Raw genomic sequence first — 12,271 nt, 5'->3', positions numbered from 1 at the left:
GGCTCTGGCGGTGCGGCAGGCCTCGGGGATAGGGGGCATCCGACTTGTGATGCTGGAGGAGAAGATATCTTTGTATGCAGACAATGCCGTGATTTATTTAGATGGTAAGGAAAGCTCCTTCACTGGCCTTATGCCAGGTGGTGGAGGAGTTTGGGGATGTGTCTGGTCTGAGGGTTGGCTGGGATAAGTCGATAGCTTTTCCCATTGGTCCTCACAGTTTCTATGATTACTTGAAAACTTCTAAGCTTCAGACGTCTCCATCATTTAAGTACCTGGGCATTCAGATCCATAACGAGCTCCCCAAATATGAAGACTTAAATATTGCCCCCATTACAAAACAGATGGTTGACAAACTCCAAACATGGGCAACCCTCCCTCTCAACTTAATAGGACGTATCAACGTCTTCAAAATGATCTTCCTCCCTAAATTTTTATATTGCTTTAGAGCTGCTCCGGTTTATCTTCCTTAGAAGTTATTTCTGAAAATAAGTCTATGGTGTCCTCCTTTATATGGCAAAATTCCCATCCACGGATAGCCAAGACATCTTTACAGTCCCCCAAATTGAAAGGAGGCCTGGCCCACCCAAATTTATACAATTACTTCATTGCCTCCCAACTTACCTATGTATATGAATGGCTGCATTCCAACCCTCAGACCCCCTCCGCCACTCTCATGTCAATCCTACATGTACCGTTTGACACAGTCAATGATGTATTGCATAGGGCACTACATTCTAGGTGCTCTAGGTTTTCCCCTATGGTAGTGGGTTTACTAGCTTGGAGGGAGGGGGAAAAACTGCTTTCAATCACCACCCCTGGCAGGTCACCGCAAACCCCACTATGGGACAATCCTAGTCTGCCAGAATTATGTGGGCATCCAGACTCCCAATGGTGGACCCGGCGGCATATATCACGCTTGTCTCATATAATTAAGGGAAACGAATTTGAGCCCTTTAAAAATTTACGGGGTAATTTTACAATAGATCATAAATTTTTCTATAAATACCTACTCCTTCGACATGAAATTCGGGCGCAGTTTGGCTCCCTGACCATAGAGCTCAAGGAATCTCCTATGGAAGACCTGTTGTCCTACCCGGATCTTACTAAACAGGTTACAACATTCTATAGTCATCTCTCCAGGGTAGGGGCAGACCCATTTCAAAATTCCTTTATGAAGTGAAAAAGATTGATACCTGACCTGTCAGAGGAGGGTTGGGAGGAGGCTACAGAAATTTGTTTTCAAGACATCATAAGCACATCTGATCAATATGTACAATTTAAGTTTATTCATCAGTTGCATTATATTCTGGCTAGAATGGGTCTGAGAGCTGAGGTTCTGTGTCCCAGATGTACATTTGATAAGGCTGATTTATATCATATGTTCTGGAGCTGTCCTAGACTGGAATCGTATTGGAAGGACCTGTTTCAATTTTTTGAGGAACATCTTGCTTTCCCGGTGCCTCAAACCACTGAGGTGGGGCTGCTGGGTATACTGAATGACTTTATCCACAAGGCATCAGCTCGGACTTTACTACGTACCATTTTATTCTATGCACTGTGGCAGCACGCAGGTAAAATCACCTGGTTGTATTCAGGATGGGAAATATGTGTGTCCTAGATTCAGGCTGTATGCAGACTTTTACAATTAGAGGGGAAGAGTTAATGAGCCCAGCTGTAGTAGGTGGGCTCATTAAGACCTCTACAAAAAACCCCAGCATGCATAGGGAGATGCTCCATCCTGGAACCAGTTTTGTGTGTATAGACTGGGGAGTCTGAGATCTGTTCTGTGCGGTGAGTTAACGCCTGTGTGGCAAACCCCTACAATAGAGACAGGGACTGGGGCAGCACAAGGCTGCACCCAGTTGTTAGACAGGGAGTCTACGTGTGTAGTTAGAGGTCAAGCTGACCAGGATTTATTTTCCTGTTTTATTTTGTTTGGCTGTTTATGTATCACTGCATGTAGCAGAAATAAACCGGATCTTTTGTTTTTTGAACCTACACCGCTGTCTGCTGTGCCTGACTTTGTGTTGTGAACCCATCCAGGGGGTCACACACACCCGCTACCGAGCTAACCCCTCACAGCACGTAAAGTGATCTTATTGCACTGGAAAGAGAGTGACCCCCCCCTCCCCCAAGGATCCAATCCCTATATGGTATTATTAATGGAGAACTCCCCAAATGTAAAATTGTGTATAAAAATAGAGCTTGTTTGAAAAAGTTCCATAAAGTGTGGCAGCCGTGGTTGGATGTCTCTGGCTCTTTCTGGGGGGCGGTCCTATCCTCGCAAGTCCCCTAGGTGGGGCTGTGGGGGTTGGGCCGGGGCCTTGGGTTTTTTTGGAGTATGCTACTGGTTACTGGGGGGAAGGGGCGGATTATGGAGAAGTCGGCAGTTATATGACCCTACGATGATGCTACGTATGTTGAAAATGGTGATGCTCAGTGGGACGGTGACTTGTGTGGATGTGACGTGTGTGTGTGTTTGGTATGCCTGCTTGTCTTTCTGTGTCTGTTTTGTTGGGGTTTTTTGTTTCTGTGTTTAAATTGTTTTGATTACTCCTGTGGTGTGCCCTCACTGTTTATTTTATGTTTTGGGTGTTCCAAGTACCACCATAATTTTTACTAAACATGATGGTGTAGACAGCAAGCTGTATGTCAGCTCGCAGGTTGGGAGGTTACCTACACAGGTGGTGCTCGGGCCACTACATACATCACCTTATACTTGATTCTACGGGTTTATACCTCTGTCTGTGCAACTGGAGTGCTGATATTTGATATGTATCCTGATTGATGTATGAGCTGTACTGTTGAAAACTTAAATAAACACCTTTTTTTTAAAAAAAAGGTCAACGTACAGATATGTGAATCTGCCTGCACGCGCCTTTCAGCCACAGTATATGTGCGTGGGGCTGTCGGGAAGCAAGAATTTGTAAAAGACCCCCCCCCCAGCCATATATTTTCTGAAAGCACATGACCTGTAGAATAAAAAAGGTGCTACTGATTTTTTTTGCGCAAATGTTTATCGAAACAATATATTTGCAAAAAATACACTAAAACCATTATTAGCAGATAAAAACACATCACATTTTAAAAAATCCTGCTAAATTACTACTAAATATAAAAGCTTAACCTGCATGTAGTTAATAAATAACAAAAAAATTTAATTTTTACATTGCGCCATTTTGCAAAATGGTGAAAATTGAATGCACGCAAAAATGTAAATATCCAAATTTCTCCAAAAATCTGAACGTTACCATTTTACCCTTTCAGCTTTCAGAATTAGTGAAAGACCCCCAAAACCAAATATTTTCTGAAAGCATATGATCTCTAGAATAAAAATAAGGTGCTACTGATTTTTTAGACCCCGCAAATGTTTATCAAAAACGATATATTCGCAAAAAATACACTAAAACCATTATTAGCAACTAAAAACACACAATTTTACAAAATTCCTGCTAAATATAAAAGCTTATCTTGTGTTGAGTTATTAAATAACAAATATTTGTAAATTTTAAATTGCGTATTTTTGCAAAATGCTGAAAATCTAACGTACCCAAAATTTTCTCAAAAAATCTGCAGGTTTTCATTTTTCACTTACAGTTTTCAAATTTTATAAAGGACTCCTCAAACCATATATTTTATGAAAGCATATGACCTGTGGAATAAAAAGATGGTGCTAATGATTTTTTAGACCCCGCGATATTTGCACAAATGTTTATCAAAATAAGATTTTCGCTATAAACATTAAACATACTAAAACCATTATTAGATAAAAACACAGCTAATGCTACAAAATTCCTGCTAAATTCCAACTAAATATAAAATCTTAACCTATATGGAGTTAATAAATAACAAATATTTGTAATTTTTACATTGCGCCTTTTTGAAAAATGGTTAAAATCGAACGCACGCAAAAATGTAAATATCCAAATTTTGCTGCTGTGTTCCAATTGACATCAATGGGACTGCCTGCATGGGGATGCACGGAACACTTGTGCACCCCTCTGCAGCTAAACGCAGCCCTGTAGTGGTATGCCCTCAATGAACAAAAAGGCCTTAGGCTTTGTTGAGACTTACGGTTGGGCAGAGGGGCGGCATGCAATTATGGAGCATTTGTTGTCAAAAATGGGATTAAAACAGGTGGTGAGGAGGCATCGCATCGTTCCCTCACTGCTTGTCAGCAGCCTCTGGATGATAGCTTTGGGCTTTAGACACAAGGGTGATTTAGATGCATGTCTAAATTTACCCTTAGGGCCCTTTCACACCGGCTGTCCAATCAGGTCCACCTGTCAGTTTTTTCAGGCAGACTTGATCAGACCCTCCAGTGTCTTCCATGGAGCGACGGATGTCAACGGTGACATGTCCAATGATATCCACCGCTGTCTGATCCTGCCTTCAAAAAACTGATGGAGGTCCTATTTTCCATCCAGGCCGTTTTCACCCGATCTTCCCTTAGAGGGAGATAGGACTGTGTCCGTCTCCGCTCCGCTGTGCAGAACAGAAATGAAGACAGACAGACCTGTCATCCGTGGGGGATTAGCAGACCGATCCCGACTTAACAAGTGGATTCCGTCACATGGAGGTGCATGTGTGAAAGGGACCTTGCAATGATTTTTTTTTCTCCACATCCGATCCAGGTCTCTCAAATATACTGCCCCACTTCTTTTCTCCTTCCTCCAAACCAGCGTATCCTGATAGGATATGGCTCCACATTCATGCAGCAATAAATAGAGGATACATAGTTTATTGTTGCATGAAAGTGGAGCCATATCTACTACTGATTGGAAAGTGGATACAGAGTAGCTGGTCGGTGGAAGAGGTGAGACCATAGCTGAAAGAAAGAAAGAGGAATTGTTTTGATTCTTTCTGACTCATGTATGAGGTCAACAGGTATAATGGCTGGTGAAGGTGTGCACATAATCTGCTGAAGACACGATTTGCACAGTGGTGGATGATATAAGAATTGAGAAGTCACAATAATTGACAAGTCACAATAATTCAACGCAGAAAATTTTCAGCACGTGGACTTTAATTGTACACATTATTGTATAGATGTATTTATTTACTTGAATATAATTTGAGATCACTGGATATTTCACATGATAGATTAATAGTTGCACTTATATTTTTCATTTTATTGTATATGCTGTATGGTGAGGTGAATTCACTGGAAGTGTACAGCAGCTGTGGAGTACTAATTAACCACTTGCTTACTGGGCACTTAAACACCATTCTGCCCAGACCAATTTTCAGCTTTCGGTGCTCTCACACTTTGAATGACAATTACTCAGTCATGCAACACTGTACCCAAATGAATTTTGTGTCCTTTTTTTCCCACAAATAGAGCTTTCTTTTGGTGGTATTTGATCACCTCTGGGGTTTTTATTTTTTGCGCTATAAATGAAAAAAGACCGAAAATTTTGAAAAAAAACGCATATTTCTTTGTTTCTGTGACAGAATTATGCAAATTATTAATTTTTCTTCATAAATTTTGGCCACAATTTATACTGCTACATATCTTTGGTAAAAATAACCCAAATTAGTGGATATTATTTGGTCTTTGTGAAAGTTAGAGAGTCTACAAGCTGTGGTGCGAATCGCACAAAATTGATCACATCTGATGTACTGGTGGCCTATCTCGCTTCTTGTGACCCGAACAAGTCAGGAAAGTACAAATACCCCCCAAATGACCCCTTTTTGGAAAGTAGACATTCCAAGGTATTTAGTAAGAGGCATAGTGAGCTTTTTGATGTTGTCATTTTTTTCCCACAATTCTTTGCAAAATTAAGATTTTTCATTTTTTTTTTCTCCACAAAATTGTCACTGTAATAGGTTATTTCTCTCACGTGGCATGTGTATACCACAAATGACACCCCCCAAAAAATTCTGCTACTCCTCCTGAGTATTACAATACCACATGTGTGGGACTTTTTCACAGCCTGGCCACATAGAGAGGCCCAACATGCAGGTAGCGCCATCATGTGTTCTAGGAACATAAATTACACATCTAACTTGTTGACTATTTATTACACTTTTGAAGCACCAGGACAATGACACGTGACACTGATGACAGATGGCACTGATACGTGGCAATGATGACACTTATACGTGGCACTGATGACAGGTGGCACTGATGACAGATGGCACTGATGACAGATGGCACTAATATGTGGCACTGATGACACGTGGCACTTATACGTGGCACTGATGACACGTGGCACTTATACATGGCACTGAAGACACGTGGCACTAATACGTGGCACTGATGACAGATGGCACTAATACGTGGCACTAATACGTGCCACCAATGACAGATGCCACTAATACATGGCACCGATGACGCGTGACACTGATGACAGATGGCACTGATAAGTGGCATTGATGACACGTGACACTGACAACAGATGGCACGTGACACTGACAGGTGGCACTGATGACAAATGGCACTGATACGTGGCACTGATGACAGATGGCACTATGTGGCACTGACGACAGGTGGCACTGACGACAGGTGGCACTGACGGCAGGTGGCACTGGGGGCAGATGGCACTGGGGGCAGGTGGCACTGGGGGCAGGTAGCACTGGGGTGGATGGCACTGGGGGCAGGTAGCACTGGGGTGGATGGCACTGGGGGCAGGTAGCACTGGGGTGGATGGCACTGGGGTGGATGGCACTGGGGTGGATGGCACTGGGGCAGATGGCACTGGGGCAGATGGCACTGGGGCGGATGGCACTGGGGCGGATGGCACTGGGGCGGATGGCACTTTTTATTTTATTTTTTTACTTTTTTTTCTCCTTACTACAAGCAGAACGGCTGCCGCTGCAGCCGTTCATCTCTCCCCTCTCACACTGTCTGTGCGAGGAGGGAGAGCGGCGCTGCGAGATGATCTCATATGTTTACATATGAGATCATCTCCCATTGGACACGCCGATCACGCTGTAAACGGCCGCTGTGATTGGCCGTTTACAGCGATCTGTGTTTGCCTGTCCCCGGGGGACACGGCGAACACAGAACTTCTGCGATGCGCGCCCGCGGAGGCGCGCATTGCGGAAGTAAACATCAGGCCGTCCAGGGACGACCACCCGGACGAACGCGCCTGCTCTACGGCCGTCATTCGGCTATAGGGCGGGCGCGAGGTGGTTAATAAACTTTATAGTTTTTTTTTTTGTTACAAATTCTTTTTATTTGTTTTAAAAGAGAAAATTACAGAACAGAGCCATTGGGGCATTCCCCGGCTCGACCAATACAACACAACAGGTAAGGCATAACATCTAAAAGCTATCAGCCTAACCCAAAGAACATATAACAACCAAACCTCATAGCTTGCTGCTAAAATTGACAGGAGTAATGTAATTCCCAGTAATCAACATTAAGCTTAGTGATGCACTACAGGCAGTCTACCAACAAAGGTCTACAAGTGGGCGTCAACCGGACACTCGGGCATCTCAAACGCTACCCTAGATAAAGCTTACTAGAGAAGTTGTCTACTGAATAGATTGGGTTGATAATCCAACAGGGCTGTCTTGCTCCACAACCGTTGTCTCAGACTCCAACCAGATATTCCAAACCTTCTGAAACTTCTGAGGGCATCCTCAGGAAGAAATATGCTTCCTTGTACAATGGTACTGCAAGGTTAACTAATGACTTCCATGCACTCAGGGTGAGGGCCGCCGTGGGGGCCCTCCACCGGAGCACAACAAGTTTCCTCGTATAGAAGAGCAGCAGCCCCAGTAATGTGCGGACTGCCTGCGAGGGAACCAAAGCGTCCACCAACCCAAGCAAACACATCTCCACCTTCTGAGGTATAGGGATCATTGTCAGCTCAGTAATAAAAGAGAGTATTCATGACCAGTAATGTTGCACCACGGGGCAAGCCCAAATCATATGAATGTACCCCGCCGAATCCGCTCCACAGTGCCAGCACTGTGACAAAGAGTCAGGGTAAATCCTATGAAGTCTATATGGGGTGTAATAAAATTTATGCAGTATTTTAAATTGAATTAGCCGATCTCTTGAGGAAATCAAATGTCTAAAGGGGGAGTCCCAAATGTCTTCCCAGTCCTTTCCATCCAGTCCCGGCAGCTCCGCCACCCAATCTAATCCACTATGAACCGAGGGCTGCAAAGCCTTGTATATCGTGGATAATGGTTTAAGCAGTGTCTCCTGACGCAGAAGCGATTTCAGATTAGACTGATATAAGGTTAGGGCGAACTACCAAACTGAGTCCCATACGCATGGCAAAGCTGCAGGAACCGGAAGAAGTACACATTGGGTAAGTTAAACCTAGATTTAAGCTGATCAAATGTCAGTAATGCACCATTCTCGCAAATGTGGTGTAGACACCGAACGCCCCTTGACGCACACACAATCGGATCTGGAATGGAGTAGAATTCAGGTAGGGAGGGATTGAGCCACAATGGAGTATTAGGAGAGAGCACTCGGGGCCCAGCTGGCCGGTGGCCACCCACCCCAGACCGCGCCCTCAGCACCGTCCTCGTCGAGGCGGTGAGAGGATGCGGAGCTCGAGGGCCCCTAAATAAAACGTTCTGCAGTGCTTCGAAGGAGCCCACAATGAATGCCTCCAAGGCAACAGCTGCTTTGGTGGCATCCGAGGTAAGCCAGCCGTGGGCGCGCATGAGCATCGCCGCTATGAAATAGAGAAAAAAATGAGGGCATGCTAGACCCCCCTGCGTCCAAGGTCTCTGTAGTATGGATAAGCGGAATCGGGGAGGCGTGGTGCCCCACAAGAAACTGGAGATGTGAGAGTCTAGTCGCCGAAAAAGAATTTTGGGTATCCACGTTGGAGAATGGCGCATTACGTATAGGAGAGGGGGAAGCAATTTCATTTTAATTAAATTAATTCGACCTATTAGCGTAAGGGGAAGGTTGGCCCACACTTTAAGCCTATTCTGTGTAGTTTGTAGGATGGGAAGAAGATTAAGTTTACAAAAGTCCTGTACCCTGGGAGAACTGATGATACCAAGATACTTAATTTGTTCCGCCCACTGTAGCGGAAGTGATGGGTCAGCCAGCCTCCCAGCATCCGGGTCCACTGGCAGAATTTGGGACTTGTCCCAGTTTACCCTCAGGCCTGATATAGTTTATTTATAGCACATAACACTTTAGGTAGGTGGTGCTAATTGTCTTTTATACAAGATTGCTAAATAATAAAGCCTCCAGTCCCATAGCTACATTATTTCTCCCTGTCACATAATGTAGTATATGATCAGTTGCCTCCAATTGCTGTTATTTTGGGGTAAGGCTCTTGCAATATGCTGCAGCTATGCTGCCAAGTAGAACACCCACAGATTGGGTAGCGCCAGCCCGCCATTCTCTTTGGGCCTTTGAAGTTGTTTCAGTTTAATTCTTGGGTGTTTAGTATGTCATATGAGTGAGCAGAAAATGGAATTAAGCACTCCGAAATATCTTTAGGGGAATAACCATGGATGTATTATGAAGTAAATATGCTTCCATTGTATTTACTTGTACTGTCAGATTCCTCTCCCATTTCTTTGCGTTAACAAACTAAGATGTTTCACAAGTAGCCCTCAGAAATACACTTTCAAAGTATCCCAGACTACCAACAGAGAAGCCGTATATTTATTCCACCCCCAAAAAAATCATAGTTGGAATAAATAGAAGGATTCTGGAACACTCTTAACCAACAAGGTTTTTTTTCTCCAGGAGCAAGAAGTATTATTACTTTTAAATTTTATAAAAAAAATGGAGAATGATAAGAAATTCCCCTAACCATATACATGAATCATTCTTATGAATAATGGTATGTATCAACCAACTGCTAAATCTATTCTATAACGAAACATGCTATTTTTCTCTCTAGGGTGTGTTATAAGCCATTAATCAATTAATCCAAGCTCCTGTAGTAGCTGGACAAAATAAGAGATAACTAGGGTACTGTACCCCAGGGGGGAGCAAAGTACCTATCCATTTCATGCAATATAACTTTGTTAAAATCTCTTACTACTACTGGTAGTACACTGGTAGTACAAGTGACAAGTTATCAAACTCATAATGCTTAACTGAAATAAATTTGGAACTTCATTAGAATAACGTGGGGGAATGGAAAATATAAATATTGGCAATTATAAGATTAGTGCAATGCAGTGAACATTATATAAATATGTATCTACTTTTAGAATTTACTGCTTACTGAATGCAAGTGAACTGTACCAACCTATGTATAAGCATGCTACATCACGTGATAATGAAAAATAAAGAGAGTGCATACCCGGAGTATAATTAAACCTTTGTAGGTTCTTCACTCTCTCTCTCTTCACAATCTGGCATAATAAGGAGCAATGGGGGGATCCCTGAATTAACAACCTAATTAAAGGAAATAGCCTATCTCCTCTCTTCACATACCATACGCCCAGGTCCTGCATAGTGGGAAAAAAATGTTTATTCAATATTCCAGCTGCATCAGTTGGAGTATTAATTAAAATGTCTCCTCTAGCAACAATTCTTAGCTGTGCAGGAAACAACATGGTATACAGCACTTTAAACTTCTGCAAAACATTTTTTCATTTCCTGGAAATTAGCAATTTTTCTTTGAAACTATGGAAAAACATCTTTGTATAATTTATTTTAATATCCTAATTCATTTGGTTAACTAGTTAATTTAACTGGTATTGATTTTGACATTCTTTTAGATGGAAAGGGGGGAGGAGGTCAGAACACCATGGGCCCTCTCTGCTGCAACCACATCAGAATATGCGTCTTTCTCAAACACGAAAGACACTGCTCAATATATGATACAATATATATTAAGTACCCCTTCTGGTACTCTACAAATGCTATTATTTTGATGCAGCTGATTTTAAAATCATCCAATTTATCAGTAATTGTATTTGATTTGTTAAGGTAGTGCATATCTTGTTTTAACACTGCACGCGTCATACTAATATGCTGCATTTGTTTTCAGTGTATACTTGACATACTTTAGGTTTATTTACTTAACTGACATATTTTTCTCTATCTACAATCCAAAATTGTTTTACCTCCCTTTTTTTTTCTTTTTTCTTTTTTTTTTTTAGTCTTTCACATGAATCTGGTGGAAGAAGAAATCAACAACAAAATATGGAAAACATTGAACTTGGAAATGTATGTAATAATCTAGAGGATGTTCAGAAAAGGCACAATAACAATACAGAAATGAATAGTAAGTGCCTTGTCAAGACTGAACAGGAAAATGGCCTGGAAATTGGAAAGCATGTATCCATTTTAAGATTAGCTCAAGGAGTCCACACTGAACAAACAAAGGATATTTTTTTAAGAAATCAGGGGGGGTCAGTGGACCACCACAGTCATGCTTCTGTCCTTCAGTGTGATGAAACAGAAAACAGAGTAAGAAATGAATCCCTTTGCACTTCAGACAACATATTACATAAAGACGGCAAATCTTTAAAACATTCATATAGCAAAGATTGTGAGCCTTTGGAAAACAGTGCTATGGATTTCTTGGGTGCAAATAAACAAACCACAAAGTCCGTAAAATTACAAGGTGATGATACTGCACGACAGCAGCACTACATTTGCCAAGCAAGCTATTCTGAAATTAAAATGGAAAAGGGAACTGGAAATGTCTCTATTGAAAGGAATCTACACAGTTCTATGGAGAACAAAAATATGGCACTTACAGTAAATGACTCACATGCTGGTGGGACCAGTAAGCCACATATCATTAAGCAATGTTGGTAGTTTATTCTTTGGAAATATACATAGTGCTAGTAGTATAATAGAGGCAAAGTTGAGAGTAACAGTCACTAAATTAAGTCGAAAATCTAATATAAGTGAAAATTTGTAGAATTTTTGTTTGTATAATCTTTGTTTTAATAAACAAGTTGGGTTAATGTATAAAGTGCAATATCACAAATAAGGTCTTGATACTAATTTCATGTTAGTAAATAAAAGTGTTTTTGTACAGCCAACATGTCCAAGTGTCATTTTTTTTTTTTCTTTTAACCTAATTTTGACTTTATAACTAAATCCTGACCAACAAAATAATAGGCTTTTACTAAAAGGAACCCATCTCTTTGCTTCCATTGTGTTTAACTTTTTAGTCCATTCAGGGATCCATGTTGGCTGATCCTGTCTCCAGTGGAGAAGGATTAACCCATATGCAGTATTAAATGAGAAGTGACACTGAGTTAACATCACTTTATATAGAGAGGGGTAAAATGAAAAAGAATTGGTAAGATGTCATTTGATTCTGGCTTCTACATTATCCTCCAAGGACTCCGCACTGTCAAAATG

The 12,271-nt window shown here is 41.7% G+C and overlaps 1 protein-coding gene across 1 annotated transcript in view; it reads left to right on the top strand.

The window, feature by feature from the left end:
- The window catches only part of PKD1L1 (polycystin 1 like 1, transient receptor potential channel interacting), a 358,247-nt gene extending 346,313 nt beyond the window's left edge, over positions 1-11,934 (top strand). The window contains exon 49 of the mRNA XM_077491844.1: positions 11,053-11,934. Within this exon, the coding sequence (XP_077347970.1) occupies positions 11,053-11,716 (664 nt within the window). The 3' untranslated portion in view covers positions 11,717-11,934. The remainder of the gene's footprint in view (positions 1-11,052) is intronic.
- Positions 11,935-12,271: the final 337 nt, after the last annotated feature.

The sequence above is a fragment of the Lithobates pipiens genome, unplaced genomic scaffold (genome assembly GCF_037356315.1).
Source record: "Lithobates pipiens isolate NorthernLeopardFrog02 unplaced genomic scaffold, aLitPip1_a1.2 Scaffold_19, whole genome shotgun sequence".
NCBI classification, from domain to species: Eukaryota; Metazoa; Chordata; class Amphibia; order Anura; family Ranidae; genus Lithobates; species Lithobates pipiens.
The sequence above is the reverse complement of the archived record's forward strand: the minus strand, read 5'-3'. Positions and strand labels throughout refer to the sequence as shown.